Genomic DNA, 16,912 nt, shown 5'->3' on the forward strand with positions numbered 1-16,912 from the left:
CAAAACTAAAAGGTGCACAAAAGCAATATATATATAGATTTTCTTGACTGTGTACCCATGGATTCTCAGTGAACATTTCAGGGATCTTTACACAAAAACCCTGTCCTCAGGGGCTGGTCTATGGAATACCTGGTTCCATGTTACAAATTGCAAGGACCTGGTTCAAGTCCCTGGTCCCCACCTGCAGGGAAAATGTTTCACCAGTGTTGTGGGTATCTATCTCTCCCCCTTTTGGTCTCTTCCTTCCCTCTCAATTTCTCTGTCTCTATCCAGTAAATAAATAAAACATGTTTCTTAAAAAACTGATCCTCTAGGTCCACTGGCTAGCAATGCTGTGTCACTCTATCAAGTATCCAAAAAGAAAAAAATTAGAAATAATTTGATTATTTGAAAAGTTATGCATGTAAATAAGTAAATAAATATCTGTGAGAATTTCCTATACAGATATTGTGACTTAAATCTTCTGAAAGTTCAAGTCATATTGATGACCATCACTAACACCTAGATATTAACTGTTGATGAAGAAACACTAGAATGGAGGAAGCAAGCAGACTTGGAAATGGAATGCACCTGTTTTCTCCTCAACAGAGAGAGAGAGAGATTCGCATCCAAAGAATCAGTTCAGAATGCATGTTGTGCATAATCTAGAAAGGTGCTTTGACAGTTCTGAGCAGACAGACTTAATTCCTGATCCCACATGATATACAGAACAGTACAATTTAGACTAATGTCAAAAGATACAGATACTATGTGACTGAAAGACTTCACTTTTTAAAATATGCTTTTATTTATTTATTATTGAATAGAGACAGAGAAACTGAGAGGACTGCATAAATGATGAAACAGTTGACCTTGTATCATCACTCTGAGTACTTGGTACTTATCTAAAGATGAACACAGGCAGACAAATGTTAGCTGAAAAGAGAGACAGTGTGTGTGTGTGTGTGTGTGTGTGTGTGTGTGTGTGCGCGCGCGCATGTGTGTGTGTGTGTGAGAGAGAGAGAGAGAGAGAAAGAGAGAGAGAGAGAGAGAGAGAGAGATGAGGATTCTGAAACTCTCCTTTGAGTCCTATAATACAGGTTGATGGGACATAACCAAAGGATGTATAGCAGTTGATAAAACATGTGTCACAATCACCTTCCTCTTGACAGCTGAAATAAATTAAATCTGCCCCAGATCTTAAACCTGTCTCTCAGTTTTAATCCCTACATTGATTTTTGACCAGACAGCCTCAAGACTTGAAATAATCAAATCCCATCAGGAAAAAAACACACACACAAATGGCCTATTTTTGCTTTCTGTCTGATTTCTTTTTATATTCAACCTTTGCTTATACTTATCTTTTAACAGAATTAAACCAAACACATATTGTCAATAGATGCTCTCTTCTGTCAATTGAATATCATTTTTTACTAACAAATTCAGTTCATCAATTCCCTCACCCTATTGATTGAATGTCATATTGAGTGTTCAGATAACACCATAACAATTGTTTTCTGCACTTTATAGCTTATGTTCAAAGGAGAGTTTTATTTTAAGCAAGAAACGTGGCTGTATAGAAACAAATGAGAGGCATTTTTGTGAATTCGTAAGAATTAAGTGCTTACAGCCCCTGAAAGTCTATTATTCACCTCTCCTTTAGGGTTTAAGTCGTTTATAATTACTCTTTCAACATATAGGAAGCAAGATTTTATCTCTTATGTGTTTGAAAATGGTTCTTTATGACATTTTTCCAGATACAACTTTTACTTGCCTCAGTCTCTAAGATAAAACTAGTGACTATTTTTCACTCTTTCTTCTTCCTAGCTAGACTTAAAAAGAAACACTGCTACAATGAAGGAAATAGTCACTATTTACATGTCTAAAGGCATGAAGTCAACATTTAAAATGAAGAACACATGGTCTGGGAGGTAGTGCGGTGGATAAAGTGTTGAATGCTCAAGCATGAGGTTCTTAGTTCATTCCCCCCCACCCCCCGCAGCACATATAGCAGAGTGATGTCTGCTTCTTTCTCTCCTCCTATCTCTCATTAATAAATAAAATATTTAAAAATAAGTCTTTAAAATAAAATAAAATGAAGAACACAAAGAATTTTTGTCTTTTAATCTTTCATTAATTTTAATGAAAGGAAAGGATGGATGAAATAGATGATAAACAGATGACAGGAGATGGAGAGATAGATAGATAGACAGACAGACAGATATCAGAACATTGCTCAGTGAGGGCTAACAGTGGTTGATGCTGGGGATAAAATCTAGGACCTTGAAGCATCAGGCATGGAAGTCTTTTGCATCACCCTATGCTGACTGCCCTGCCCTAAAAATGTTCGTTAATCCTAACCCCCATATCCTATAAGTGCTGTTTTGCATCAGGTTCTGAGAACAGTGGCTATCTCCCCACAGCAGTCATTATCATCAAGAGTACAAAGCAGTCCTGATTTGGCTCAAGGAGATAATGTATGAACACAGTACTTCCTCAGCACACACAGCAGCTCTTTCTACAGAACATTTGTCTCTTCCTTTCCCTGGGCAGGAATACATGTCAATCCACAGAATAAACGGGGTGTGTGTGTGTGTGTGTGTGTGTGTGTGTGTGTGTGTGTGTGTGTGTGTGTGTGTGTGTGTCTACACAGCCAAATCTTAGAAAGCCTTGATTCTGACGATTTGCACATAAGCCAAAGCACGGAAGTCTAGTGGAAGCACATGGAAGTGAAGAAGGGTATTAGAGGTAGGATTCCCTTCTGGGATTTGACATGATTTTCACTCTGAAAGAATTTCAAGAGACCACATATGACAGGTGGGTATACAGTTTCTAAATTTGTCCTTTACGTGAGTCTGAAACAAGTTGCGTGCAAAAATGAAGTTAGAGTTAAAGCCCTGAGGGTCTCTGGAGCTAGTCCAAGAGACCTTTCTTCATGAACACCCCTCCTGGATACCCTCCTTAGGTCACACTGGGGACAACTTTTCATTGGCCCGATGAAACAAACTCCTCCCACTTCATATAGTGCAGTGCAAAGAACCTTCACCAGCATGCATCTCACTTCCACATGTGCAAACTCAGTGAAAACAAAGTGTTTTCCTGCTCCCCAGGACCCCCTGTGCCCTGTGCTGGCCCTCAACCGAAGGGAAACAGAACGATGGCAAAGAGGGACAGAGAGAGGAGAATTAAAGCAAAATGGAATTTCTGTCACCAGTCAAAATGAATTCTTTTTCCTGATTTGTCCTTCTGAAATTAGAAAGTGAAACTGGGCCTCCAGAGATAACACAGATGTTGGGGTTAAGGGTGGGGGTGAAAAGAGGGAGATGACCAGAGTTGAAAAAAATGGCTTGGCCCAGCGTGTTAAGCGCACATGGCACAAAGTGCCAGGACCTGTGTAAGGACCCAGGTTCTAGCCCCCTGCTCCCCACCTGCAGGGGAGTCGCTTCACAGGAGGTGAAGCAGGTCTGCAGGTATCTGTCTTTCTCTTCCCCTCTCTGTCTTCCCCTCCTCTCTCCATTTCTCTCTGTCCTGTAACATAACGACGGCATCATAAACAACTACAACGATTTTTAAAAAAGGGGAACAAAAGGGAAAGTAAATAAATAAATAAAATACTAAAAAAAAGAGAAAATAGGTTGAATTTAGCTCCACCAGTGAATATACTAAAGACCAAAACTGAAAACAAAATTGACAGCCTCAGGGACTCACTTCCCCCATCCAGTTTCCACTTTTACTCTTTTATTTTAAACAGTGAAGGGTAATTTAGACTGAGTATAAGTTTTGTTCTAGGAATATGTTTGAGAAATCTTAGCCTTGGGAGTGGGAGGGAAGGGATCTGAGAACGGGGTGTCATCAACACCTTAACTACTGCAAATTCCAGCTACTGGGAGTCAGTCACTTGCACAGATGAATGACATTCTTTGTTGTTGACCTGAGGGAAGCTGATCTGACTTAACATACTCTGACTTCTGAGTGCAGGTTCAAGTGCCAGTAAAGCTTTGTCCCTTCAAGCAAAGGCCATTGTGGCAGAGTCTGGTTTTCTGTGGAACTGGGCATAGATCCACCTTCAGCTTCAGTAGTTTTTTTCAGAGACCAAACTGGGGATGCCCAGATCACCTTCCTCCCCCTTCACTCTAATGGCAGCTTCTATGCAGACTTCACTCAGCACTTCTTTATTTGCATTTCAGACAGTGAAAAATCAATTTTACTTTCTTTTGTTGCTTTTTGTTGTTGTTGTTGTCATTTCAGCACCCTGGGATGACCTTTTCAGATAAAAAGAGAGGCTCCTAAGCTGAATATGGGCCCCAGATCAGATCAAATCAATGGGGTTTACAGTCAACAATATTTATACATCTTTCCCATATTTGGGAGCCTGATCCAGCTTTCTGGTCCTTTTTCCAGCCATGACATCATGTCTCCAGACAATAACTTAGATCCACCTGCATATGAGTTGTCAGGCTCAGGAAAAAAAGAAAGAAAGAAAGAAAGAAAGAAAGAAAGAAAGAAAGAAAGAAAGGAAGGAAGGAAGAAAGAAAGACTAATATAGGCATGGGCTCTTTGGAATATATCTAAAATAGGACTACTAACTACCTACAAAACAGAGACCCCCCTCCCCAACTCTTCATGTGCACTGCTCCAGCCTTTAGGTTGATGATTAGTCAACAATTTGTTTGACTCTATATGTTAACTCTTTTTTCAGCCACCAGGTTCCAGAAGCTAACATGATGTCAAACAGACTCCCCTGGGCAGACGACCTCACCAATGTGTCCTGGAGCCCTGCTTCCCCAGAACTCTGCCCCACTAGGGAAAGAGGGAGACAGGCTGGGAGCATGAATCCACCTGTCAACACCCATGTTCATTGGAGAAACGATTACAGAAGCCAGACCTTCCATCTTCTGCATCCCACAATGATCTTGGCTCCATACTCCCAGAGGGATAAAGAATAGGAAAGCTATCAAGGGAGGGGATGGGATATGGAGCTTTGGTGATGGGAATTGTGTAGAGTTGTATCCCTCTTATTCTATGGTTTTTGTCAGTGTTTCTTTTTTATAAATAAAAATTTTTAAAAAGAAATGATAAAGAGAGAGAGAGAGAGACAAAGACAGAGAGAGAGGAGAGACACCATAGTGCCCAAACTTCTCTCTGTGCATGGGAGCAGGGTTCAATCTTCTGGCACATGCACAGCAAAGCAGACACCTTTCCAGGGGACCACTGTTTCTTAGTATCACCCAGGGAGGGTGAAGTCTGAAGCTGACACAGTTTAAGGTTCCATAAGACACAGGACACAGGGCTTGGAAGGAGCCTGCTTATGGGGGAAAGGGGCTCTAAAAATGAGCTTTCACAACAGGAAAACCAGTACATTCCTGCTCCCAGGTCTGAAAGCAGGTTTTTCAAAGCTGTCTCTTGCAAACTAGCAACCACATCACTGAATTTCACTCAGCTCAACAATTCCAGTCTCACACCATCTTGATAAAGCTAAAGATACAGGAGGATTATAACAGATACCACCAACAAAACAAGCTTTAATGTAATAAAGAAGAGAGGAGTTATGCCAATGGAATCACAGACTATCAATTCCATGTATTTTTATAAGACTCACTTTGTTTTAATTTGGGGGGGATGTAATAGATCAAGAAGGTGATAAAAATCTGTTATTGTTAAATATGTAATTGACAGAGGAGCAAGATAAAGGGATAAGACACTGATGTCCAATAGCAGTCAGCTGACCTCAGCTCTTGAGTCAACATATTCTGAACAAGAGTTATGAGCAAGTCAACAGAAACTGAGAGACTATGCCCAAGGGACAGATGGATGGATGCCAAGTTGGTGTACTTGGCTTACAAGGAACAGTTAATATGCTGAAACTGAAATTAGAAACAACAGGACAACTACTGGACAATATTTAAGATCAAGAGTAGGCTTTGTTCTAGAAGGAAGTCGGAGGAACTTTGGTCAAGGAGACAGGAAGTTCTATAGGTCGTGGGACCCTCCCTTTTTGCCTCTAAATTCAGCTCCTGATATTCCATCCACACTCCTACTTTTTTTTTTAATTTATTTATTTTCCCTTTTGTTGCCCTTGTTTATTGTTGTAGTTATTGTTGTTGTTGATGTGGTCATTGTTGGATAGGACAGAGAGAAATGGAGAGAGAAGTGGATGACAGAGAGGGGGAGAGAAAGATAGATACCTGCAGACCTACTTCACCGCTTGTGAAGCTACTCCCTTGCAGGTGGGGAGCCGGGGGCTTGAACCAGTCCTTATGCTGGTCCTCGCACTTTGTGCCACCTGCACTTAACTCGCTGCGCTATAGCCCAACTCCCCACACTCCTACTTCTTTTTTTTTTTAAAGATTTTATTTATTTATTTATGAGAAAGATAGGGGAGAGGAGAGAGAAAGAACCAGACATCAGTCTGGTACATGTGCTGCCAGGAATTGAACTCAGGACCTCATGCTTGAGAGTCTAGTGCCTTAGCCACTGTGCCACCTCCTGGACCACTCCTACTTCTAACTGAATAAATATTTTCCTTCTTTGGGGGAAATGGGTGACTTGAATAATAATCCCTGTCTCCACTGTGGGTCTCAATAACAGTTAAATGAGAGTTTTTCCCTTTACGTAAAAACCGGCGTGACAGTGTTTGACTTTCTGCGGAACCAGGAGATGGGCCCCTGAGACATAAAAGGACAGTGGCAGCAGACAGGTCGAGGAGCCCCAGGCAGAAGACCAAAAGCTTTTTGGTCTCCATGTCATGAAAAGACACCATGTTCTAGATGTCCCAATAAGTCAAACAGATAACACTCCAGAAACTGCAAGAGTTACTGCATATTCGGTTGCACAGAGGACAATTTCCACATGACCATCAGAAGGACCAGATCAGGAGCTGAGTGTGTGACTGTAGGCGCAGCCTCTGAAACCTCCATCTGGTCTGAAGAAATGATGGAACTCTTTGTAAAGACCCCAGTCCTTGCCCAATGTGAGCACCTCACTCAAGGCGAGAGCCCCTCCAGCCTCTCTGGGGGAGCACCTCAGCCCATCTCTCCCTTCCCTCCAAGACGGGCTACTCTGCTCTCAATAGACTTTCTCTACAAAGCCTCAATGTCTCACTCTTTCTCTTTCCCTCCGTCAAATCTGGTGACTGCCACCTGTTCTTGGGTGCATGGATCGAAAGAACTAGAGAAATCAGAAACACCCTCACTTCAACTTCCAAATCAAGCCCTAGTAGCTGCTGTTGCACCATTTTTGACACCTGAAGACTACTCACCATGGCTTATAGTCAAGTCCATCACACAGGTTTTATTCTCTCCAGTGCTGGCCTTGAAGGAACATCGGTAGAGCCCTGAGTCAGTAATGCTGACGTGGGGTATGACCAGGAAGCTACTTCTCATGTTCAGACTGCAGCTGCTCTCTATCTGTCTTCGGTGCTTGGAGGTGTAACTTCTCCCCTGCGACAAGTTGCAGCTGGATAAGAGGTCAATCTGATGGGGTTGGATCTTCTCCCACTGCACCACTTCTACTCTCCACTCTCTGGGTAACTCACAGGTGAGTGTGACATTCTTCCCAGAGTCTGAGACGATGTGCCTATATGACAGCACTGCTATGTCAAAACTACCTGGAAAAAAAAGAGGGGGGGGGGGAATGGGGACAGTTATGTCTTAGTAATGGGAAGATGCAACATAGAAGACTTGATGAAAATAATGGAGATTTTAGTTAACATAATGTCCTTGATTATAAATGATGTCAGCATCCTTTTTATAGAAACAAAAGTCTTTGAAAGAGGCTGTTAGATAAACAGAGAGTGAGATATGATAGTTCATGCACAGTCCCTTCAGCTTGGTTCACCATATGACAAGAAACATAGTTGAAACCATTGGTACTATGGGAGTAGAGGAACTTTTCTTGGTCGTATCTAGAGGTTCATTTCACAAGACTTTTCTGTAATAATGTTACTGACACAACACTGGCTTTGGGACCAAATGTCCAGTCTATGATTTTAATAGTCATAAAATATATGCTAAATCTTTATTATCTTTCAATTACCCATAAAATCCTTCTTCAACTCATATGGATTGTGAATGTATGAGCTCCTGGGTACCAAGAAAGTGTCCCCAATATTTTCCACTATTTATACCACTGCAACTAGAATTCTCAGCACAGAATATTCATCAAATAATCACCAGATATCCAAGCCAGAAGTTATGAGTATTCTGGCATCCTCACAGGGCCCAATACCCTTCTCAGGGTTCTACAAGATCAAAATAGTCATTTCAAGATGCAATTGTATTTTGTACTATTACTTTGTAAGAATATATATGCACATTTATGATATTCTTTACACACACATATTCTACATTGCTAGGATATATATAAGTATCCTATAAGTTTAATATGATTCTTCAAAAATATATAGTAAGAAAACTTATTTATTATTTTTTTATGCTTCCAGTCGCTGGGGCTCAGTGTGAATCCACCACTTCTGGCGGCCATTTTGTTTGTTTGTGTGTTTGTTTGTTTTTTGATAGGCAGAGAGAAATGGAGAGGGGAGGGTAGACAGAGGGGGAGAGAAAGATAGATACCTGCAGACCTGTTTCACCACCTTTGAAGTGACCTCCCTGCAGGTCAGGAGCCAAGGGTTTGAACAAGGATCCTTGCGCAGGTCCTTGCGCTTTGTACTATGTGACCTTAACCCACTATGCCACCTCCCAACCCCTATATAGTAAATTTTTATGATTCTATGCTGTTTAATGGGATGTGTGTTTTTAAGTTCAAGCCATTTTTTTCTTTCTATTATTATTTAACAGGGCAAAGAGAAACTGAAAGGAGGAAGGGAGATAGGGGAAGAGAAAGATAGACACCTGCAGACCTGCTTCACCTGCTCATGAAGCTTTTCCCCTGTAACACTGCCTGGCCCCCAATAAATATTTTTAAAGAAAAAAAAAGGATTATAAATAAAACTAAATAACTTGGCTTAAGTACAGATACACAGATCAGCTAAAGAAGGAGAACAAAGAAATAAAAAAAAAAGCTGTATATATATATTCAATTGATTGTCAACATATGGACCAAGAAAGTACACTGGGTAAAGAGTTATCTTGTGTGGTCCAGGAGGTAGCACAGTGGATAAAGCATTGGATTCTCAACCATGAGGTCCTGTGTTCAATTGCCAGCAGCACCAGTACCAGAGTGATGTCAGGTTCTTTCTTTCTCATGAATAAATAAATAAATTGTTTCTTTAAAAAGGAGTCATCTTGTCAACTATGGCTACTGGAACACACTGGAAATACATATTGAAAAAATAAAGTGACTGAATCCATATCATACACAAGATAAAATAAAAACAAAAAAACTTCAGAATCTAATAAGGACTTTCCTGTGAAACCCAAAACTATGAGACTACTAGAAGAAACAGAGAGGACTAGTTTTATAGTATTGATCTTGGCAGTGGTTTCTTTGACCTAACTCCAAAGACACAGGTAACAAATGCGGACAAATGAACTAGCTGGAACTAAAATCCTTCTAAATGAGAAAGGGAATCATTAACGGACAAAAGGCAACAATGGAATTGGCAAAATTATTTACAAGTCATATAACTGATAGAACTTAACCCCCAAAATATATAAGGAACTGCTCCAGCTTATTTGGTTTAAAAAATGAGTTAAGGATCTATGAAGTTTTCACTAAAGAAGGCATACAAATGAGCAACCAATCTATGAAAATATGTTCAATCATTAATAAAACTCAAATTGAAAATTTAATGAGAGGCCAGGCGATGGCACACCTGGTTAAGTGAACGCATAACAGTGCACAAGGACCTGGGTTCAAGCCCTTGGTCCCCACCTGCATGGGGAAAGCTGCATGAGTGGTGAAGCAGGGCTGCAGGTGTCTCTTTGTCTCTTCACCTCTATCTTCCCCTCCTCTCTCAATTTCTCTATGTCTCAATCCAATAATAAGTAAGTAAAAATATTTTTTTAAAAAAACCTTAATGAGATAACACCTCGTACCTGTTAGGGTGATGACTATTGGCAAAGATGTAGGGAAATTGGAATCCTCCAGTACTGATAGCAATACAAAATGATGCAACCTCAAATAAGTAAGTAAATAAATAAATAAATAACAAATAAACCTACCATAAGATCCACCAATTTCACTTTGGGAGTTCATTCAAAAATATTACAATTAAGATCTCAGAGAGAGGAAAAATAGATTGGGAAAAAAAAAAGACCTCAGATAATAACATTGTTCATAGGAGCAAAGATAAACGAGTAATCCAACTGCTCACCAGTGGATGACTAGACAAAGAAAATAGAGTACACACGGAAAATGGAAGACTTTAAAAGACGATACCCTACAACATGAGCTGAACAGGTGAGTGTGTGAACACCATAAAGAGAGATGAATTTGCATGTGTGCAGATGAACAAGTCATAGAGGTCTTGTCTACAATATGGTGCCCATAAGTAATGATGGTGTCTGCACACTTCAAAGGCAGTTGTGAGTTCAGGTGTAATAGCACTGAACCTGGGTCCCGCGGCAAAGAAGTGGCTCGCTTCATTCCTGTCCCACATCTTGGAATCTGAGTCTATGCCCAAAGTTTGGTGTCGTGCGAAGATAATAGCAGTTTTGAAACCAAAGAAAGACCCAACACTGGCCGCCAGCTATAGACCAATTTCTCTCCTTTCCGTGTGTTACAAACCCCTTGAGAGGCTGCTTCTGTCACGTATTTCTCATCTTACAGAGAAATTCCTATCACCCGCCCAAGCTGGTTTCCGCCCAGGAAGATCTACCTGCGAACAAGCCCTGGCCCTCTCAACTTACACTGAAAATGGATTCCAGAAGAATTTAAAGACGGGTGCTATCTTTGTTGATCTCACAGCAGCCCATGACACGGTCTGGCACCGTGGTCTCCTAGTCAAGATCTCAAGATGCCTGCCTCCATAGGTGGCCAAAACTATATCGTTTCTTCTCCAAAACAGAAGATTCCGGGTGCATCTGGGTGACAAGTCTAGCAGATGGAGACTTGTCTCAAGTGGCCTCCCCCAGGGCTCTGTTCTGGCTCCTACGCTATTTAATATTTACATCAATGACCTTCCAAAAACTTCTTCAAGGAAGTTCATCTACGCCGATGACATCTGCTGTGCAACTCAGGCATCCAAGTTCGACATCCTCGAGGAAACACTCACGAAAGACATGTCTCTGATATCTGATTACTGTAAAAAATGGCGACTAATCCCTAGCACTGCAAAAACGGTATCATCTGTTTTCCATCTACACCATGGCTCGGCCTCGCGTGAGCTTAATGTGCAGCTTGGTGATACGAGAATCCGGCATGAAGCCCAGCCAGTCTATCTTGGCGTTACTCTCGATCGAACTCTGTCATTTCACGAACATCTCATAAAAACTGCAGCAAAGGTGGGCGCGAGGAATAACATCATTGCAAGACTGGCCAGCTCCTCATGGGGCACGAGCGTTTCCACACTACGATCATCATCTCTGGCATTATGCTATTCCACTGCAGAATACTGTGCCCCAGTATGGTTCCGTAGCCCCCATGTCCACTTGGTCGATTCCAAATTATATTCCTCCATGAGGATAATTTCTGGAACCATCCGTTCCACCCCGGTTCCATGGCTGCCAGTTCTTAGCAACATCGCCCCGCCAGATATTCGTCAGGATGCAGCATCATCTAAGTTCATTTCCCACGTCTACGCTCGACCGGACCTGCCAATATACGCGGATATCTTCGCCCACCCTGTCCAACGCTTGATGTCTCGTCACCCAATCTGGTCCCCTACACCTACACTGAACTTCTCTGTTCCAGTCTCTTGGAAACAGAGTTGGCAGTCAGCTGAGGTCAAGAACAAACACCTCATCACAGACCCCTGCAAGCGTCAACCCGGCTTTGACCTAGCACGTTATGATTGGGCCCTCCTCAATCGCTGTCAAACAGGCCATGGCCGGTGCGCCGCTATGTTCCATCGCTGGGGAGCCAGAGACGACCCGAACTGCCCCTGCGGCTCCAGACAGACTATGACCCACACAGTCAACGACTGCCACCTCTCCAGATTCAAAGGAGGTCTCGAAACTTTACATCAGGCTCAACCTGACGCTGTTGACTGGCTACGGAAGAAGGGCAAACGCTAGAAGAAGAAGAAGAAGAAGAAAGCACTGAACTCTTACCACAGTGAAATCTTTTTTTCTTCTTTCTTTCATCCTTCTTTTTAACCAGTGCACACAGTTCAGCTCTGGTTTATGATGGTGCAGGAGATTGAAACTGTGACTTTGGAGCCTCAGGCATGACAGTCTGTTTGCATAACCATGATACTATTTACCCCCCCCCTTTTCTTTTTTCTTTTACCCCCCAGAGGTAAGGTAATGAAGATTTCAACACTCCCAGGCTATTTCTCTATTCAGATAAAAAAAAGACTGGGGCTGGGGAGCTGATGGACCAAACCATTTCTTGCAGCATCATAACGTCTTTCAGATGGTGTCAGGGTTCAAGGATTTGAAACTGGGCTGCCTGCATGGTGAAGCATGATCCCTACTTAGTGAGCTATCTCTCTGAACCAAAAAAAAAAAAAATGTCCTTGCAGGGGATCATCTATGTTCCAGGTCAAATTTTTCAGATAGAGAGACAGAAGACATCATGAGAGAAATGCACATCAGAACTACACTGGGAGCCCGGAACTCTGCCTCCAGACACATCTGCTTGTTTTGATTTCCTCTACAGATGGTTCACTCCTCAAAACTCAGAAACCTTCTTTATCTACCCATCTCCCCAAACCTGCTCAGGAAGCAACCCCACATTTTGCTGACTTGAGTGCAAACAGGAGTATTCTCTAGAGAGACAACAACCTCATAAACAACAAAGGCACCAAGCATTAGGTTTGGTGGAGGAGTGGGGGGGGGGGCTGTGTGGAGGGGTGCAGATACAGATGGAGGGTGTGTTCACAGCACAGGCTGTCAGTGAAGACCTAGCCCCATCACAGTAGATTTTAGGGTTCACTCTCAGCACCCTACAATCTGTAGGTCCAGACAAAGATATGAGGCCGTAGAACCCCCCACACACACACACATATAAGTACAGTGTCATACGGGGTATGTTGACAACTGGAGAACACTCTTTTTTTAAAAAATATTTATGTATTTATTCCCTTTTGTTGTCATTGTTATTTTATTGTAGTTATGATTGTTGTTGTTATTGATGTCATCGTTGTTAGATAGGACAGAGAGAAATGGAGAGAGAAGGGGAAGACAGAGAGGAGGAGAGGAAGACAGACACCTGCAGACCTGCTGCACTGTGAGGCAACTCCCCTGCGGGTGGGGAGCTGGGGGCTCGAACCAGGATCCTTAAGCAGGTCCTTGCACTTTGCGCCATAGGCGCTTAACCCACTGCGCTACCGCCTGACTCCCCGAGAGGACATTCTGTGCCCTGCCTGTTCATTGCCTCTCACCCCCACAGCTGAACTTTTCACCATCTCCAACCAGTTGCCTTTCCTACAATATCACATTGCTGGAAGCACACAGCCCTAAGTCTTTCCAGATTGCCCTCAACCACTTACTAAGAAGCACTTCAGACTCTTCCAAGACTTCTGATGGCTTAATAACTTGACTCTTTTTGTTTAATTAATTTAATTTTTTATTATCTTTATTTATTTACTGGAGAGACATCCAGAAATCAAGAGAAAAGGAGGTGATAGAGAGGGAGAGAAAGCGAGAGCCAGGAGATGGTGCACCTGGTTGAGTGTGCATGGTACAATGCTCCTAGACCCAGGTTCAAGCTCCCGGTCCCCAAATGCAGAGGGAAAGCTTTATGAGTGGTGAAGCAGTGCTGCAGGTGTCTCTCTGTCTCTCTCCCTTTCCATCTTCCCATTCCTCTCATTTCTGGCTATCTCTATCCAATAAATAAATAAAGGTAATCTAAAAAGAAGAGTGAGAGAAAAAGAGAGATACCTGCAGCACTGCTTCATCATTCACAAAGCTTTCCCCCTTCAGGTGGGGACCAGGAGCTCGAACCTGGGTCCTTGCACATTGTAACATGTGCACTCAACCAGGTGTGCCACCACCTGGCTCCTACTTGTCTCTTCATATAGATCAAAAATATTCCAGTGTCTGGATGGGCCATAGTTTATCCATTTACAATCTGGGCTCATTGTTTGTTTGTTTGTTTAGTATTTATTTATTCCCTTGTTGCCCTTGTTGTTTTATTGTAGTTATTATTGATGTTGTTGTTATTGGATAGGACAGAGAGAAGTGGAGAGAGGAGGGGAAGAAAGAGAAGGGGAGAGAAAGAAAGACACCTGCAGACCTGCTTCACCACCTGTGAAGTGACTCCCCTGCAGGTGGGAAGCAGGGGGGTCAAACCGGGATCCTTTCACTGGTCCTTGTGCTTAACCCACTGTGCTACTGCCCGACTCCTTGTTATTGTTATTATTATCGCCACCAAATTTATCACTGGGGCTAGATGACTGCACAACGAATTCACTGCTCCTGATGACCAGTTTTACCCTATTTTTGTTGTTGTTATTCTTTCCTTATTTGATAAAGACAGAGAGAAATTAAGAGGGGGAGGAGCTAGACAGGGAAAGGAACAGAGAGATGCCTGCAGACCCGCTTCACCGCTCAAGAAGTGTCACCCCCTACAGGCGGGGAGTGGAGGCTCAAACACTTGGTTACGGTAATGTGTACACTCAACCAGTTGCGTCACTGCTTGCCCCCCCCCCCACCCCCATTTCCATTCTGAAGGAGCTCTCGGTGACTTCCAAGTATGGGCAAATATGGATGAGGTTGTATAAAAGTGCATGTACAGAGTGGTTGGTGGGCACAGGTGTTTTGATTCTTCTGGGTGAAGAACAAGATATTTGACCTCCGGGCCCTGGGGCCAACTGGGTAAGTAACAGTCAGGCCATGTTCCAGAGTGAGGGGGCTGCCTAGGAAACTCTCGCCAGCCCCCACCACACACTCCAGGAGCCAGAGTTCCTATTTCTCCTTCCCAGGGGCTCTGGTGACATTCAATGGGGTCAATATTCTGGAATTAGTTCATTCTAACAGTTGAGTAGCTTGCTTCTATTTGTTGTTGTTTAATTGTTTGTTTTGTTTTTAAAAGAGGCAAAGAGGTCCAGAGAGTGTATGAAAGACACCATAGCATCAAGACTGTCTTCACTGTGGTGGGGGCCACACTGGACCATGGGGTGTGCACACGGCAAAGCAGCGCACTAACCAAGTGAGCTGTCTCGGCGGCCATTCTCTGAACAGCAGGTGTGATTTTGCTGACATGGTAACAGAGAATTACCCACCCCCAAACATTCCTGGGTTTGCCTGTATATCAGGCCCTGCCCCTGCTCACACCCAGATGTCCCCCCTCCTTGTCTTCACTGGTCATTGACTCGCTGTGGAGTCTGAAGGACTCTGCAGCATAGCCCCCTTCACAAAAGCCCTGAATTCTAGGAGCTTCATCAGCCCAAATCTGTCTGAAGACCCTCCCCTCTCAAGTTCTTTCTGCCTCTATCAAGTAAAAATAAATAAAAGATTTTTAAAAGAAGTTTTTATAGAGGCTGAGTGGTGGTACATCTGGTTGAGCACGTATGTTACAAAGTGCAAGAAACTGGGTTCAAGACCCCAGTCCCCAACAGCAGGGGGAAAAGTTTGTGAGTGGTGAAGCAGGGTTGCAGGTGTCTCTCTGTCTCTTTCCCTCTGTCACCCCCTTGCCTCTCAATTTCTGGCTGTCTCTATCCAATAAACAAAGATTTTTTTTAAAAAAGCTTTTATAAAAAGGGAAGAAAGGAAGGAAGGAAGGAAGGAAGGAAGGAAGGAAAGAAGGAAGGAAGAAGGAGACTAGGAGGTGGCACACCTGGTTAAGCACTCATGTTACAGTGCACAAGGACCTGGGTTCAAGCCACTGGTCCCCACCTGCAGGAGAAAGCTTCAGGAGTGGAAAAGCAGGGCTGTAGGTGTCTCTCTGTCTCTCTCCCTCTCTATCTCCCCCTTCCCTCTCCATTTCTCTCTGTCTCTATCCAATCATAAATAAATAAATTTTTAAAAAGAAAGAAAGAAAGAAAGAAAGGAAGGAAGGAAGGAAGGAAGGAAGGAAGAAAGAAAGAAAGAAAGAAAGAAAGAAAGAAAGAAAGAAAGAAAGAAAGAAAGACAGAAAGAGGGAGTTGGGTAGTAGCGCAGTGGGTTAAGCACAAGTGGCACAAAGAGCAAGGACCAGCATAAGGATCCCGGTTCAAGCCCTGGCTCCCCACCTGCAGGGGAGTCACTTCTCTCTGTTCTATCCAACAACAACATCAATAACAACAACAATAATAACTACAACAATAAGACAACAAGGGCAACAACAGGGAATCAGTAACAACAACAATAATAACTAAACAATAAAACAACAAGGGCAACAAAAGGGAATAAATAAATACATATTTAAAAAACAAAGAAAGGGAAGAAGGAAGGAAGAAAGGGAGGGAGGGAGGGAGGGAAGAAGGAAGAAAGAGAAAGGAGTGCTCTGGTTATATGGTAAATCCATTGTTAGCACCTTCAGTAATCCCCATACTGATCCCCAAAGGGGCTGGACCAGTTTGCATCCCCACCAACAATGCCTGAGATCCTCTGCACTCTACCTTTAACCTGGGATGCCCAGCCCTCCTGGAAACCCCATGGCTTCTGTGACCTGGCTCCTGCCTCCCAGTCCTCCCCCTTCTCTGACCTCCATTCACATCTCCTTCAGGCATTCCTCTTCCCCTCCCCTCCCCCCACCCCCCCCCCACTGGCTTTTTTCAAAATGGTGTTTCTTGAGGAATCCAATGCCAGCCATCCCAGGTAACCCCATCTACCATCACTTCTCTGAATCAATAGCCCCACTCAGGGAGACCTCTCCCCAGCATTCCCAGCACATGAGACAATAACTTGTTCATATGATACCTAAAATAAGCTAAAAATTGAACAGAACA

The 16,912-nt window shown here is 43.0% G+C and overlaps 1 protein-coding gene across 7 annotated transcripts in view; it reads right to left on the bottom strand.

Moving 5' to 3' along the window:
• CD226 (CD226 molecule) overlaps positions 1-16,912 on the bottom strand; it is a 79,395-nt gene that overhangs the window by 24,920 nt on the left and 37,563 nt on the right. For all 7 annotated transcript variants that reach the window (XM_060174033.1, XM_060174030.1, XM_060174027.1 and 4 more), the window contains one exon: positions 7,238-7,585. In XM_060174033.1, the coding sequence (XP_060030016.1) occupies positions 7,238-7,585 (348 nt within the window). The remainder of the gene's footprint in view (positions 1-7,237; positions 7,586-16,912) is intronic.

The sequence above is a fragment of the Erinaceus europaeus genome, chromosome 15, assembly GCF_950295315.1.
Source record: "Erinaceus europaeus chromosome 15, mEriEur2.1, whole genome shotgun sequence".
In the NCBI taxonomy this organism is placed as follows: Eukaryota; Metazoa; Chordata; class Mammalia; order Eulipotyphla; family Erinaceidae; genus Erinaceus; species Erinaceus europaeus.